This window comes from Pelobates fuscus, chromosome 3, assembly GCF_036172605.1.
Source record: "Pelobates fuscus isolate aPelFus1 chromosome 3, aPelFus1.pri, whole genome shotgun sequence".
NCBI lineage: Eukaryota > Metazoa > Chordata > Amphibia > Anura > Pelobatidae > Pelobates > Pelobates fuscus.
Window position 1 is genome coordinate 34,014,021 of NC_086319.1, and position 17,827 is coordinate 34,031,847.

At 40.8% G+C, this 17,827-nt stretch overlaps 2 protein-coding genes across 3 annotated transcripts in view; one reads left to right on the top strand and one right to left on the bottom strand.

Annotated features, from left to right (window-relative positions):
* DOCK4 (dedicator of cytokinesis 4) overlaps positions 1–17,827 on the top strand; it is a 352,968-nt gene that overhangs the window by 217,979 nt on the left and 117,162 nt on the right. The gene's annotated exons all lie outside the window — the stretch shown is intronic.
* LOC134600719 (electrogenic sodium bicarbonate cotransporter 1-like) lies at positions 14,439–17,590 on the bottom strand. The gene has a single exon (XM_063445103.1). The coding sequence runs from the start codon at positions 17,577–17,579 to the stop codon at positions 14,610–14,612; it is 2,970 nt and encodes a 989-aa protein (XP_063301173.1). The 5' UTR covers positions 17,580–17,590; the 3' UTR covers positions 14,439–14,609.

A 17,827-nucleotide genomic window follows, 5' to 3' on the forward strand; every position in this document is an offset into this window, starting at 1 on the left:
CACCGCCTTTTCAGAAAAAAAGCAGTGGTAACATTGCCGGCTAGTAACAGTCACACACACTGACAAGCTATTGCTAGTACTAATCACTCAATCTGAATTTGGCACTTCCTGACAACAATGAACAAAGTGCAGATAAAATCTATGTTTGTTTGTTTTTATTATTGAATTAAGTCTGAATGTGAACAGACCTGTTTGGGTTCTTCTGCCAACATTATACACACAATGTAGGGAAAATGTATTTTGTGTTAAAACACTAGTGAAGTTTAGGTGTGAAGCGGAGGTGTAGTTTCAGATGACCAGCAGAGCATACTTCTTCAAATGCTCAATGCGTTTCGCTTCTCATGATACCCTGTGCAAGTACCCATGGTTGTAGGCTGACAGCAGAGCATCATGGGGCATTTTGAGTTTGAAAATATTGATTAGTGTTTGTAAAAAACTTGTAAGTGTTGTAAAAAAAACTTCAGGATATGCAGATACTTCAGTATTATAATATACTGTATATTACTGCCGTATTGGTAAACTTTGCAGCAAGTTTTTCCCAACACTAACCATGTTACCTGGAAGTAGGTTTCTTCACTTTCACCCCTGATGAAGACTTGCTCTGAGTTGTGGTTTTCATATCAGTCTGATTTGCTTTCTGTAAATTTAGACCAACAAAAATGTTTATCCATTTACTACCGGTCACTACAAGTTATCTGCATTTTCCTACAGCTGCATTTAGCAACAGAATTGGAATCCCATTGATTCTTCGTAAGAGGCTGCAGATTTGCAGCCCAGGAGTAGTGGGAGTTTGAGCACAGGGCTTAATTTGTTTGTAATATAGTTTGTATTTGCTTTTGTAGTACAAAGCCATGTTACAATGCTGCAAGGCAGGATCTCTGCCTGCTGCTTGAGTTTAGCTTTAATGAACAAACCAGTTGTCTGATTGAAAGCCAGAGGGTGTAACCAGGTTAATTCACAAAAGTGTGAATTTTAATTGAAATCTGCACTTTTTATAAAAAGAAAAAAAAAAAAGATAGAGAATACACTCTTCACATATACAGCACTTAAACAAGCTGACTTGTGTTACAGATCTTTGGTGGTCTTTTTTTTTTTTAGTTAAAATTGGGAAGGTTGCCACTCCGACATCTCCACCGGCGGGCAGCAAATGGGGGCAAGCAGCGCTGGCATAGTGGGGAAGCCGGCAGGCTCCCTCTTCACTAATATGGGGCCCAGCTCATTCCTTGACATTACATTGTCCCGGAATGAAGGTGCACGGGGCCCGGGACAGACCCTCATAATGCAGGACTGTCCTGGGCGATCCGGGACACGTAGGCACCCTAGATTCAGGTGTGTCCAGGCACACCCAGCACACCCGGTGCGCACGCCTGTGCCGATACATTGTGTATATTCAAGTGGTCCACTATCTCTTAGAATATACAATCAGGACTCTGTTATGGACATTGATTTTATGGAACTGTTTATAGCTCTGGTTTTCATAGGAGGTAGGAGTGCAAAGGCTAGCCCTGTTTTATATATATATATATATATATATATATATATATAATTTTTTCCCTCTTCAATTATCTTCAACAAATGCATTCTACTGTTTCTACTTCAATATTCAGTTATTCAGCGATTTATCTCTTTAATTGTCATTAAATATTCTGTCTGTTCTGACAATGGAACCTTTTAATTAGACATATTCAGCTTCTCTTTTGCTGCTAGTATGTCTGATAACTCATCACATGACATCATGAAAAAATTGTTATGCCACGGGGGTGTGGAATAGCTCACATTATACCAGTGGGGAACAAATTTAGACTAAACCAACACTCAGGAAAATAAACACATCACATTGCTGGTTGGTTGTTCTACTTATTATTATTATTATTATTATTGGTATTTAGTCCACATCTCTTTATAATATTATAAAAAGGGAACATTTAAGTATAATGCCTGCCCTATACACTATGTATAGCTAGTGTATGCTAGCCTATTTCCTCTAATTCATATGTCATATCGATGCCAAATTGTGCTAGAAGCATACATCTCACATCATTACATGTCTGACATTGTTATCTAACAGTTAAGCATGAATAGTTCTATCTGCATTGCCTAACCATACCTCCCAAGTGTCCCTATTTAGGGGGGACAATCCCTATTTTGGGCCTAAATCCCTCAGTTAATCTTTTCTGTACTAATATCCCTCTTTTCTAGGAGCTCCATATTGTTGGTATGTCTGAGTGTATAACAGAGCTCCACGGCAATAATATTCACAGTAATGTGTCTTTAAACTACAGTAAATGTGTTTAGGAATCAGTCTGTAAAAACGTTCTTGTTATAAATTACATTTTATTTGCTTTCATTTGTATTAGTAAGTCACCTAAAATCTTTCAGAGCTGTCCCGTCCCTGGCCTTACCCCCAGCTCACACCTGTAAAATTGAAGTGTTCCTTTATGTCCATTTGAAATATTGGGAGTCATGGCTATCCGATGTTTAGTTTCCCCACATTGTATAAGCCCAAGCAGAAGTCCAGTCAATAATTCCCCAATGGGGAGCTGCAGGCACCACTCAGATTGTATGGAGCAAGTATGTTTGAAACCAACCCTTCTGTTTATTTACCTCCATGATTTTCTAGCATTCCTCTACTTGTGTTTCCTGCTTCAATACTCTGTTTATAGATGTGTAAACAAACATAAACTTAATTGAATTCAAAACAATCTTGCTCATTTTCTCTAATATATCCTTATCCTTCCTCATTCATCTACAGTTGTAATCAATTGTTCCACTATTTAACACCCATTGAAAATCAGGTTTATTCTCAAAATTTACTGACTTTCAGCTGTTTGCAATGAACAAATCCAACAAAAGCAATTGAAATAGCTCAACATAATGAGTGATTTAAGTAGTTTCCCCAAATTCAACTGAAAGTCTCAAATGTATTCAACCCCCTGAATAGAATCCCTCACAACAGCACAAATATACAAAACATACACAGAAACTCACTCACTGACAGACAAACACACACACACACACACACACACACACACGCAGAAACTCACTGACAGACACACAGACACTCACTAACAGACACACACACACACACACACTGACACTCACTGACAGACACACACACAGGCAGACACTCACTGACTGACACACACTGACAGTAAAACACACACACACTCACTGACAGACACACACACACACACACACACAGGCAGACACTCACAGACACACACACAAAGGCAGACACTCACTGACAGACAGACACACACACATTCACCAACAGTCAAACACTCACACACTCACTGACACAGACTCCGACATCCAGCCTACTTACCTCTTTGGGGTCCAGTGTTGGGCAGCTTCTCACTCCTCCAGCGCACTGTTTAGTATGCAGTGGCCAGAATGACATCATATTCCAGCTCCTGGCGTCACAGAGGCCGCGTGAGGGAAGAGTGGGAAGCTGCAAGAAGAGCCTCCCTCGCCACCCACACTGCCGCTTGCCTGCCTGCCCTCTCTACTCCACCGGCATTCATTGGCAGAGCAGGCAGCTGCCATCAGGGTAAGCAGGGGCCTGCTCTGCCATACCGAAAAACAGTCAGCTTTGGGGGCGCCCTGAGACGGCCATATGGCCACCTCCTGGGCCTGCTGTGACAAGTCTCCTCCGGGCGCCCTCATTTTCAGGCGCCTGGAGGATCGGAAATATCCTGGTGGGCGCCCCCAGCAAGCCAGTGCTCTAGGCAAATGCCTAGTTCGCCTAACAGTGGTGCCGACCCTGACAGGTGTTGTCTCAAGCACACCTGATGCAACTAATCATGGACTTCATTAGTTACACCAGGTGTGCTTGAGCTGAAATACCTGAACTGGAAAGGGTGTAGTCTACAAAGTTAAGAGAAGAGGTCATCGCCTCTCACAATCAAGGAACATGATAAAAAAAGATAGTGAAGGCACTGAATGTTCTTAGAGACACCGTTGAAAGCATAATTCGCAAGTTCAATGTTGAAGGAACAGTGGTTACACTACCTGTAACCTGGACGGGGCAGAAAAATGGAAGCTATTAATGGATGCAATGGGATTTCTGAGAAGGCAGGTTATGAAAAACTCTCAAGTGACTGCACAAGACCTGCAGCACGACTTGGTTTCAACAGGCACTGAGGTTATAGTGAGCACAGTAAGGCTCGTACTAAACACAGAAGGTTTCCATGCCAGAACTCCAAGACGTACACCACTAGTGACACAAAAGCACAAGAAAAGGTGGCTCCAATATGGTCAAAATCATATAAATAACAAGATTTGGGATTTTGTTCTGTGGAACGATAAAACTAAACTGGAACTTTTCGTCCCAATGGATCAGCAGTATGTCTGAAGGAAGAAGCATGAAGCAAAAAGCATGCATATTTAAAATAAAATACTCGAGAACCATATTACAAGATCCGGTACTAGGTCGAAAATTACCAGAATATACACAAGTTATTTAAAATAACTTCCCCGGCGTCCTTTGTACTCACCGTGTCGCCGCTGGTCCCCCGCTGGCGGTCGGGAGTCCAGGCAGTCCCCCTCCGGCAAATTCACCATTACGGGACATGTAATCTCCGGATCCTCGCGATCACATGGCAGGAATGGTAGAGCTATGAGAACTAGAGGTATGTCCAGTCTTTTGTAGTTGCCACTTAGTCACAAACACTGGCCAAAATTTGCATTTAATTTTTATTTTTTTTGCATTTTTCACACACATACAATATGAACACTAACTTTGACCAGTGTTTTTGAGTAAGTAGCTACTTAAAAAAACTTGACATACTTTTGTGAATGATATGTTATCATGGGGGTAATTCTTATTTCTGGGCTACCATGCGGTCTCAAAGCATCAGTTAGGCGACCAAAAATCACCTAGCCACCAGGAAGTGCCTCTAGTGGCTGTCTGGTTGACAACCACTTGAGGCAGTCTTAGTCCTGCAATCTAATCACTGCAGTTTCCATAGTGGGACTGGGACACTGCACCCAGACCACTTCAATGAGCTGAAGTGGTCTGGGTAACTATAGTGTCCCTTTAACTGGGCTAAACAATTTCCCACACTAATTTGGTGGCAATGGTTGTGGTGTATGTATGTCAATACGTATGGATGTGTAACCCCTGGACTTCATATTGGACTGTCAAACTTTGCTTCCTTAACAGACTATTCAATGCAATTCTACATATTCTTGCTTTAAAAGAACACTATATAGCTTTAGGAATGTAAGCATATATTCCTAACACTATAATGTCCTGCTCTCTATCTAGGTGTCCCACTGCCATGTAAGGGTTTGAAAGGTGAGCATTACTTACCTTTCATCCCACACTGTGCTTCATTACCCATAATCCCATTCTATTCTGTATGATGCTGTCTCATTTATTTTCATATTTTTTTTTAAATATCCCTTTACAAATGTTGCTATTATTTTAAGAAGTCAATTTTATTTTTTATAACTTCATGCTAAGCTTGTATTTACCTCTGAACTCACCCCCATAATACACTTCTCTATCTTATCTGAAGACTCATTTTTTTTTTTTTGTAATAACCAGAAAATAGTTTTCGATTGAAGACACCCAGATGTTTCAAACATCTGTCCATGTACTGCCATGTGCTGCGTTGTACGAAGAACATATGCTTTAGGGACACATGCTCAAAATACATTAAAGTAAAATTCTTAATTTTTTTATAAAAATGGGACATTGGATAGCTTATTTTTCTATGTATATATTCATTTATATCTTTAATCACCGGTTGTTAAAACATAAATATCATCAGTTAAGATCTGATCTTTATTGTATGATTTGATTTTTTTTATAAGCTAGGCTGCCTTTCTGATATATTGCTGGAAAAGTTCATCCTCATAGCGAGGTTCAGGGTTGATGGTTGGTTTGTACCACATGGTGCAAAAAGCATATTCAGGCCCGTCACAGGGAGGTAGATTGGGAAGCAGTTTTGCCAGGGTGTGTGTAAGAAGTAGGACATATCCTTCATCCATGATGAATCCATAATAGGTACCCCCCTCAGGGAGTGGCAAAGGAGTGGACGGGTTTAGAACCTGGCATCTTTGGAGGGTGACGTTGTCAGGTAGCAGAAGACGACACTGGAGTCGAAGGTGTCTGGCAGCTGTGACATGTTTGATTTGGACTTGGTTGATTATTGCAGAAATGTCATGAGGTGCCAAGACAGTAAGAGGGTGACCAAGAACCAGGTCCCCAGTACAGTCAATAAGTTCTTGAGCTGCAAAGACAGCACGAAGGCAGGAAGGGGTGCCTCTGGCTACGATATCTAGCGGACAGGAGAAGAATCCAATAGGCCTCTGACGTCCGCCAGGACCATGTGGTTGAGTGAGGACTCCCGTAGCATGGCCTTGTCTTTCAGACACAAACAATTTTAAAGGCTTGTCATAATTTGGTAGGCCAAGAGCAGGGGCAGAGGCAATTGCTCGCTGAAGAGTGTAGAAGTTTTCAAGTGCCTCTGGTGACAGGCAGAAGGGGTCCGATTTGAGAGCGTCATACAAGGGTTGCATGAGCAGAGAGGCCTCAGGGATCCAGGCTCTTTGGAGGTGTAATGGCCAACACTGCTCTGACACGGTCACGTGTGAGGTGTCTGGTGCCATGTGACAGGCAGTGGCCTAGGAAGATCACAGTAGGCTGACAGAATTGAAGTTTGATGAGAGACGCCTTGCATCCTTGATCTGCAAGATAACAGAGGAGATCCAGAGAGCATTTTTCAGTTATGGGAACATCATCTCCACAAAGGAGCAAGTCATCTACATATTGGAGTAGGACAACCTCTGGATGGTCAGACTGCCAGGGGTCAAGGATGATACTCATTGCTTTTGCAAATTGGCTTGGGGAATTCTGTGCCCCTTGGGGCATAATAGTCCATGTATATTGTTGTTTTTCATGTGTGAAGGCAAACAGGTATTGACAGCTTTGTTCCAGCGGAACACTGAAGAATGCATTGGCTAGGTCAATCACTGTGAAGTATTTGGCAGAAGGTGGAACGCCAGAGAGGAGTGTGTGCGGATTTGGCACAATTGGGGTGTCCAGGACTGTTGCCTCATTCACTGCTCTGAGGTCCTGGACCATTCGGTATTTCTCTGGTTCACCCTTGGGTGTCTTCTTTTTCACAGGAAACAATGGAGTATTACATGGAGATTCACATTTAACAAGAGCCCCTTTCTCCAGCAGTGCTTGGACTTGCTTGGTAATGGCTGCTGCTTGGGCAGGTTTCAATGGATATTGAGACTTTCTTGGTAGCTTTGCCCCTGGGATGAGTTTGACCATTACTGGTGGGACCTTCAGATGGCCTATGTCTTCTGGGCCCGTGGACCACAAAGTCTTAGGGACAGTGTTCATTAGAGATGCAGGGAAATTTTCTCTCATGCCTTCTGCATAATCCTGTGGTGTCTCTAGGTGAAGCATCAGAGGTAAGGAACACAAGGCTGATGTATCTGAATCAGAGAGGGCTGAAGATAATTCCACTTGGCCATCAGGTGTGAAAGTGATTAATGCCTGTAGGCGGGAAGGTACATCAGCACCTAACAGGTTAATGGGACATGTGGATGACACCACAAAACGGGCAAGCAGTCTAGGGCAGCTGCCAACCCGCAAAGGAGTAGTTAATGGGCTTTGTCTTGGAAGACCATCCACTCCCACACAGGAGACATCAATATTGGACAAAAAGGAAGAATCAGGCAGGTCTTGTTCTTGCAGAACACTTCGGGCTGCACCTGTATCAACAAGGAATGTGGTGGGGTGGCCTTCAATGGGTAAAGTGACAGTGGCTAATGGCCCCCCTTGTTCCCCTGCAGATACTGCCATAACAGGGGTTAATGATACAGGCTTGCCAATATCCTAGTCTTCTTGGGCTGAATCAAGTGAAGGAGGTGCCGGGGCCTTAGTGGTAGATTTGGGCCTGTTCGATCTTTGGGGCTTAAGGAGTGCAGGACACTCACTTCTAAAATGGCCTTTTTTTCCACAGTTGAAGCAGATTCCATCTGCAGGCTTAGTGCCTTTGGGGATGGGTGGACGTGAAGTGGCACTCCTCCGGCTGGGGCTGCCGGTGTACTAAGGGTTGGTGGAAGGAGATCATTCGGAAGGACCGGCATAAGAGGTGCTGTGCTACTGGGGGACGCCATATTGGAGGCGTGGAAGGAAGTGAGGAAGTGGCTGCCATGTTGGATGTGGGCAGGAGGTGTGGGCATGGTAAGGGCAGAAGGGCCAACCTCCTTTTGTACTAGGAGCCATTTTCTTTTAGGGTGTTCCAACATTACACCATATCATAGCTTAATAAAATAAATCAGAGAAGCAACATTCTGTTCTGCAAAAATGAAATACTAAACTATGAACAGACTCTCTAGAAATATGTACTTGAAGATAGCATGATGCAAGATAAACTCACGGAATTCAACCAATTTACCTACAGCCATTAATCACTTCACATACTAACTTAACAACTTTGCATATTCCCTCTATCCACATTGCATAGTATTGCAACAAATCACACTTGCCTTTACATTTTTAACTCGTCCAAATAATTCTCTATTCTTGCATCAGAATCATTCCTAACCTTCGTAATCAACACTGAGCTACATCCCCGACTCCCTATCTTATACACCAGTCTTGGAGAAAATACAGCCTCAGAAAGGTGGAATGTATTCTTGTGAGCTAGTCTCCCACACGATCCTCACTGCCTTATCACAAAACACAAAATATATATATATATATATATAAAGCGCTACGGAATCTGTTGGCGTCATATAAATGGCAACAACAATAACAATATACAAACCCTAGAAACCTCTTATACGACACATCACTACTTAACCATCCTATCAACTTCTATTAAAATAATAAAATACACAATTAGAATATTTCCTAGCAAAAATTCCATTGCTAAGTCTTATCAGTAGTTTCTGAATAACTCTCACTGAACACAAAACTGAAAACCAGGAATGTCACCCCTCCCTCTCCCCCTCTCGCGTCTCACAGAAGGCAAGGAGGGAGGGGTGAGGAGAGAGCCAGCATTAATTTTTTTTAACCATGTCAGCGCTGGAAGGACAGTTACGTTACAATTATTGCGAGCAAAGAGACACAAAAATCAATCTCTTCCTCAACCCAACCTTCCTGCTGAATAACTCTTGCTACTCTTCTCTGTCAGTAGTCTGCGCCAGCTCTCTGGCTGTAATCTACCACATGAAGGTACAGCAATTCCACACACTTTAGCAATCTTATCAACCTTTTTAACCATCTCTTCCCCTTCTCTATCCTCTACCAAATCACACGCAAACCACCCCTTACTGGGCTTTCCTAATTTCTGTCCCATATCCTCTATATAAGGCGTCCCAGATATAGAGAGAGACAGAGGCAGAGAGAGAGAGAGACAGAGAGAGACAGAGAGACAGAGAGACAGAGAGAGGGAGAGAGAGACAGAGAGACAGGAGGGGAAAGTGTAAATAGTACAGAGAGTAAGACAAAAGTAAACACAGGAATCTGTGTGACAGACAATTTAAGACAACATTTCAAGTAAAATACAGTGCATGCATCACAGTTCAAATAAGTTCAACAGTTCAAACAGGGTTAACAAAAATCCCTTTCCTTACACGTGTGGCAAAAGCCACCTAACTCAATCCCGTAGTACACCTGCAGACCCTCCCGCAAGTACCACTACCACGTGGTGATGGAGACAGCAATACCAGCCTGAATCCACCTGCCACAAAAAATAAACTGGAACACCCAGCGTCAGCGCTCGAGGCTGCAGTGTTCCACCTCTCTGCACACAACAAGCAGAGTAAAGTGATGTCCAATGAGGCTAGCAGTCAAAGTGACACTTATGGGAAACCCCCAGGAGGCAGTGAGTCTACACCCCTCCACAGGTTCCCCCCCTCTTTTTCCATACTGCTGTAGCTACTCGGCACCTAAAAGAGGAAAACAGGCAGACAGAAGATCCCCAGGAAAACTTCCACAGATCCACCCCCCTTTTTCCTTACAACCACAGCCACGTGGTTCCTAAAAGGGGTAAACAGGCAATCACTCAACCCGGGCACATACTAGAGACAAAACAAACCAAACACACTCAGGCAACAGATAGTCAACAGGTAAGGTATAGGGGTCTCTGGGCAAGATATTACCTGACTTTGATGTCCTCTTGGCAGCCGATCTCAGACGCTGAGGCAGGTAAATCACAGGGGCTGGAACATACCGGACAGGTGCACTCTACCGTGTATTTAGAGGTGATCAATCTCCTTCCTTCCCCCAGGATTAACCTACCCCACGTCTTCTCGGACGGCTGTCCTAGCAGGGCATAACCCAGCCCCCACGTTGATGCGCCAAAATGATAAAGTATTCTTTTAAGCAAACAAATATGTTTGAATGACTATCTGTTCCTGTCCAAATCTGAGATGATTAAATTGCATATACGCAGAAGTAATTCACACTGACACATGCAGTTCAGGTTAAAATAACTTCAGAAAATTTAATGGCATCTGGTAAAAAGCAGGCTTGCAAGCTCTTTTAAAGGCAAAATTACATCATTGTAAAATCAAGATAAAAAGTAAGAAAACATTGTCAATTGGCTAAAGGTGTAAAGTGGTCAGTCAAATGCCCTCCCTGTTGGGTGTTACGTCTTACGTCATAACTAACGTCATGATGAGCTCCTCCAGGTTTCAGCGCCATCTTTGCTGGCACGAGGGAGCTTTCTCGATGGGGGGGGGGGGGGGGGGGGGGGGGGGGCTTGGCAGTTTTCCATAAGGAGTGACTGGTACCTTAGTCTTTTCAAGGTTAGCATCTTGAGGCTTCTTTAGCAATTATACATTCTATCAAGGCTATCTGCTACAGTGTTTCATTGAATCAGAAGATTCTAGCACTTTCTGCTGACATGCTGTTTCTACGAACAAAGGAATCTTGTAAAGCTTAAACTATGAGGCCTGAGAATATAGTATTAAAGGGGCCCAGTAAGGATTATATAGTTTATAAGGGGCCTATTAATGGTTATAGGTTATAAGGGGTCTAATAATTCTACAACACACTCAGGGCCGGTGCTACCATAAGGCGGCACATGGGGCTGCCTTAGGGTGCACTGGTCCTAGGGGCGCAAATAAGTCCGGGTGACCGGCAGGAGGTGGGAGCACAGAGAGCCCCTCTCCTAACTGTCACTTAATGTTGCCATGACAAATTTACTTGCTGCTGTACGTTGATGCTGGTGCCGGCCATGGGAGGGGAAAAATATACAGTGCAGCCTAGTGGGGGTTGGTAGCTGAGAGGAGCAGCCGTGGCCAAACGCGTTATGAGCTAAAGGCCGCTGGGATACATGACGTCTAATCCCGGCAGCCGAGCGCTCTCGAAAAAGAATGGCAGCTTTTATAGAGCAGCAACATCTGGTGGGACCCCTTTTTAATGGTAAAATACAATAAGTGCATGTGTATATATGAGCCTCTGTGTGTGTTAGAGCTTCTGTGTGTGTGTGTGTGTTAGAGCCTTTGTGTGTTTGTAAGAGCCTGTGTTTGTGTGTGTGTGTGTAAGAGCCAGTGTGTGAGTTCTGTGTATGAGCAAGTGTGTGAGTTGCATGTATGAGCAAGTGAGTATGTATATGAGCCAGTGACTGTGTGTTTGTATGTAAACAAGTAGCCAGGGTATGTGTGTCTGTGACCCAGTGAGTATGCCCAAGTATGAGCCAGTAAGTGCATGTGTTTAGGATTAGGAAAACGTTCTCATTGAAAGTATAGTATAGTGGAGTATGGGTCAGTGAGCGATAGTGTGTGAGAGGGTTTCCATTCCTATATGCTACAGAGAGGAGTAAGAAAATCAGAGGGGGTAGAGAGACATAATGGGGGTGAAACACAGACTAGGGCAAAGGAGATAAGTTATATTAAAGTGGAATGAAAAAAAGGGAAAAGAGAAACAATAAGGCAGCAAGAGGCACAAAAGGGACAAAAGAATGGTTAAGCTAGGCAAAAGGGGGTTGAATAGACTACACAGGTGTAGACCAATATTGAGGGCAGCAAAATGCGTCTTTGCCTGTGTAGGCAAACATCCTTGCACCGGCCTTGAGTACACTAAAAAGAGGGCAGGGGTCTAACATCAAGTAGAAATAATTAACATCTGCCAAAGCCATTCTCCTCCCTACAATGCAAATTAATACATGTTTAGGATCTTGTGGACGTGTGTGTTACTAGAAAAAGACCACCGTTTGTCCCATCTTCTTAGTTTTCCCATGGTAAATGGGGAGAGTCTGACATTACGCTTCCTCAAAAGATTTTGCTGGAATCTGCAGAACTTCTTATAAATCAGAGGGATTGCTATATCTACTTACTCCAAATGTGAAGGATATGAAGAGTATAAATGGTCAAGAGGCAATGACACAGTCTCACCTCTTTCTTCTATCCTATGCCATGGGCTAGGAAGGTCATACTGATGTTGGACTAGAGGTTCACCAAGGACGTAATGTTAGCTTCATATTACAGACCATGGGATAACCAATGGCACTATTAATGTGACACCCTCTATCTAATATTAATACTATGATACCCTCTACCAATAGAGTACCACTCCATCAATAGAGGGCCACTGGATGCCCCGTACCCTGTTTCTAAGTCTTTAAACCACCAACTCCTTTAGCTGTGAGGCTTTTAGGCTGTAACCTGGTAATGTTTTTTTTTTTCTCTTCTGTAGATTTTTATGAGTGGATTTTTAGCAGCATGTGCATCATTTTACTTAAAAATAATGTGTCTTAGTACATTTATTGTGAATTTTGCTATTCACATTACCTATAAACGTTTTTCTGCTGTTGTAGCACCACAAATAGCCTTATGATGTTATTTTAACAGAGGCTATAATAAGATAGCTGAACACTTTTCATATTTTTTTTTTATCTTACATTTGTAGTCTTTAGAAAGCATAATTTATCCTTAGATGATCCAATCATGGTGAAAATCACCATTACACTCAGGATACAGAGCATGTCTTACTACTCAAGGTGAAACATGCCAGCCTACAGTAGAATTTGTAAAAAACAAAAAAACAAAAACAAAAGAAGGTTCTTTTTTTGTCATTGACTGCTCAAAAAAATGTGGTTATGCAACATTTTTACAAATGGCTCTCAGTAGCTGAATGAATACAGTAAAGAGGGTTTAGCACAATTTAAAAGAAACAAACAAAAAAAAACTATTGTATGGGCAACAACACCTTACATACCCTTTGTTGAATGTAAGCACTTTAGTGTTGAAATTCATAATGACATTGCAGATTTATGTCTTGAGAAGGGGCAAATACAGGACCAAGCTTTGTGTAATCAAATCAAATTAAGGCAGGAACACCTTATGACATACAATGACAATATGTACAAAATGCCTGATCATGTTATGAAGATAAAGTATTTGAGAAGAGTCATGACAGACAAGGTATCAAAGTCATACATTTGTCCATGAAACTGTTATGTGGACTTTATCAACGTGTTTCTTAACTCCTGGTATGGGACATAATTGAGTCCTCAAGCTATTTTTGTAAGTTCCCATTGGATGGAACAGATACACAATAAATAGTTTAGTGTTGCAGTACTGACTTACCTTGGTCCAATGGCAGGGACATTGATAAGTGGCAAAAACACCAGGGACTTTAATAGTCCACGTCATGACCTCTTCTACTCTGTATTTGTTTTCTATTCCATCTCTCTATTTTGTGTGTTAATGCATTACAATTTGAAGTGTTGTTTTTATCTCAGTAATGCAGATTGTAACAGTGAACGAGGAAAAACACCTCCAATTGCTTGTTTTTTTTCTGTTTTTGTTTTTTATGAGCACACATTTTATTAACATTTTCATGCGTTTATTTGGCAAGCAAAAATTTTATAAACGTTTCTATATTCTTAGTAAAATGCTAGCTATAAATAACATATCAGGAGCTACCATTAAGACATACATAATTTAAGATATGAAATAAAATTAGCTTTGTATCTTCATAAACATTCTTACACTACCAACCAAGACTTTGTCAGAGTTATTTTCTAAACTTTTAAGCAATAATGAAAATGTTATGCCAAACGTGCTGAAAGTGAAAAAGGTCGGCTAAATTTCCAGCTCAGTTATCTTGGCCTAAAAATAACATTTCCTGGCACATTTCAGAATTTTAAAGAATTTCAAATTTCAATTTCAGTGATTTAGCATGTATCTCAGATTATAAAACAATTTAATTAAATGAGAAAGAAAAAATACTTTAATATAAAAAAAAACATTGTAATTATTTTGTAACATTTACTCACATAACACAATCTCTGTTATTCCCTACTGCATAAAAACTAGAAATGCTTACCTAATAGTAAAGGGATACTAAATATATAAATATAAATAAGATCTAACACCCAACAGAGCACCGACTCTATTTTTTTTTATTTTATTTTTTTATAATATTTAAAAGGTTTCTTGTTAATTATTTGTTCTACTTTTGAAAAACATTGAAGTTTACTTTAATTTCAGGCACTGATTTATTAAATATCACAGAAGGAAGAGAAACCAAACTTACATATTCTTCATGTATCAATCGAGATTCAGTATAGTTATCACAAGTATTTCTTCTGTTTATCCAGTTATTTCTTCAGACACAATCACATTTACAAATTCACTGAAATGTTAATTTCTGGGTTTTTTCCTTGATATTTTAATTCCGACGTTTCACTATCACTTGAATCGATGTCCTCCATTTTTGACTCTGCTTCCTTTCTATTATTCTGCGGTAGAATATCATCCAGCCAACTTAGTTCGTATTGAGAAAAAATCCATTCCATTGCCTTCCGTATACCAGCAAGAGCTAACAGCATCAAAGGGAAAATAATAGCAGCCACAGTTGATTTCAAAATCCATAAAATGGCTAGACACAATACCTGAATTAGAGTGAATAAATGAACTTTTTGTAAAGGAACATGTCGAAGGTAAATGTTGTCAGGTTGATGTTTTGATGGAATAAATAGCAACTGTAGTCGATCCATGAATTGTATACTGCCTAATGCAGCTACACCCATTTGAAGGAAAATTCCATATAATACAGGCATGGGAATATACTTAAGTACTGGTGAAAGAAACACTGACGTACCAGTTAGGATGAACACAGCTAGTCCAGTAACTCTTTGTTCGCGGATCCCCAAGAATGTGGGCTGTTCTCCTGGAGCAGTTTGAGTTGTTTCCATTTTTAAGCTGTTCATATGTGCAAGAGATATCACTGTTGCTGAGACGTACCATGGTAGACCCATGAATGAAGTTAGAATGATTAATATAGCAATGCAAAAGAAATCCAGATGAAGACCAGCGCCTTTCTTTAACTTATATTCTTTGCGGTTAAGAATTACAGCCGTGATTTGCTGGTCCATAAAAACAAGGATAGTGATCAAAATTGCCGGTATACCAGAGAGTAAACATACCCACCAAGGATTTGCCCCAAATGGAAACACAACCCAACTCCTGTTGGGGTTCGTTGGCTTAAATTCATTTGGCACAGTAAGTTTTGGAGTTTCTAATCCACAGATGAAGTCAATTGCGCAGAAAATCAGGATTGTCAAAATCACTGAAAAATCTGCAGTTAGTTTTCTTATCGATGAGGATAGAAATCTGCTGTTTTGGAAGCTCTTCAATGATGATACGCAGAAAAATGTTCCAAAGAATAGGAGTATAGACATGAGATAAATATCAGGCACATAGTTGCAATTATTTCCTTCCAGATGTCCTTTAAAGTCCTTGCACAAACTTTGTGTGAATTGGGCCCAATCTAAAAAATCAGAGTTTGTGTGTGCTGAAGAATTAATAATCCTGTATTCCATTCTATCAATTGAAGAATCATTACCTCCATCAGGAAGAATGCACGCACAGCTGTTCTGTGTTACATTATTTAAACGGTATTGCCAGTTGATAGGAAATTGATCAGCTAGGTTCATCATTTTCTTTATTGCATCATAAATGAATATAAAGCTTATAAGTGCACAAAAACTTTCTTCTGTAAAACGGGTAAAATATTGTACCAAGAAACTAGCCTCAGTAGCCACCAATATGAGGCAGTAAAATGCCACCCAGAGTCCAATCCAAAGTCGAAATTCTAAGTATTCAAGTTGATAATCTTTGCTAAAGTTATACAACAGCCTCTCAAAAACCAGGACTGGGCCTGTACTGCTTAGTATGGTAAGTGGCTGTCCAGAAAACAGACAAAATAATGCCCCAGTGATTGCAGTACCAAGGAAATTTTCAATGACTCCCTGCATATTGTCAGTAGCATCTCCTAGCATGCCACCAAATGTGATTGCATTTGTAGCAGTTGCTAAATAAATAAATATTATAGTTGAGAGACACTGTATATTAAGAGCATCATAGAAATCACTCCAGTACCATGGCGCTTTCCTCCTTAAATCTTTCACAAGGCCCCCAAAGAACTTTCCCGTTTTTTTAAGTTCTTCACTGACATGTGGGTGTCCATGTGGACTCTGGCTGTTTCCATTACAATATGATTTAGATTCACGTAGTAGATTCGATTTTCTTTTTTGTGGCGAAGGAAGAAATTTAGGTGGCTGGATGCGCACGGTAGGATCCGATTTGCCAGGTGGCAAAACAGTGAGTTCATCTAGAAAGTCATCAATGCCCGCTATTAGCGCCTCTTTCGTTAAAGCACTGTATGCAATTTTCCTGAAGAGCTCATCTGTGAGTAAAGTAGCAATGGCTCTCCCAATCTCATGATATGTTTTACTTTTTTTTCTTGGACCCAAAAGGATGAAAATAAACCTGCTAGGCAGAGCAACTTCATTTAAAGAGCCAAGTACAACTGCCTCTTTCAGTCTAATAAATGAAGCAAAAGGCTTTTCCAAAAAGTCCACTTCCCCAACAAGTATATTCGCTGCTTCTGTTCCTGTGGGTATCTTCTTTCTAAATTTGTTTTTTAACTGCTCTTTTAAGGGCTTTTCTGAAAATTCAACTGTTGCACCTTTCTGGGTTTTGTTACCATTGCATGATGATAGATTGTCTGCAACTGTTCTTATCCATGACTTCTGAGTTTGATGGACGTGCTTTTGATTGAGAATATAAGATATTTTTTTCTTCTCTTCTTGATTTATTGAATTTCTGGCAATTTTAAGATTCATTACATTTTCCACAATGTCTTTAAAAGTACTGCTTTCTGTGTCCAATAAAATAGTTCCTTTTTCGATGCTTGTTCTCAGTTCAAACAAACTATGTAAGGTCAGTGTGGTAACATGGGGTTTACTCCATCTGTTAGCTCCATCTTCTGTCTTCTCTTCAAATTTAATCCACCTTGCTGTTTCTCTCCATTCTACATCTTCCTGCATGGTAACAAGTTCATTTAACTGGGTAAACAACAATGGATACATATCTTCATATTCCTCTTCTTCTGACTCACCCAGCATAAATCCATGTATTTCTGCTGCCGAGGAAATCCTAGGGCTAAAAATGCTACGATTTGCAGATTGAGAAATAATAATGGAACTTCTGCTCCTCATACCTTCTGATCGACCACAGCTTCTGTTATCAAATTGTGTTGCGTTTGTTTGTTGATAAGTGAGAAATCCTTCATTCTCTTCCAATTTCATTTTGTGTGCTAGGTTGAAGATTGCAAAATATGTATGAAGAGTTGTAAGCCAGTGTTCAGTTTATATATCATAGGGCTGTGTTCTAAATAGTCTTTCTCAAGTTTACTCTAAACATAGATGAGTAAACTCAAAACACACATTACAAATGTTAAGAAAAAAAAGCATGTCTTTTCTAACGAGATCAAGCTGGAACCTGTAAAGTTTTGCTAGTACAGTAACTCACTAGTAAAATGTAACAAAAAAAATAA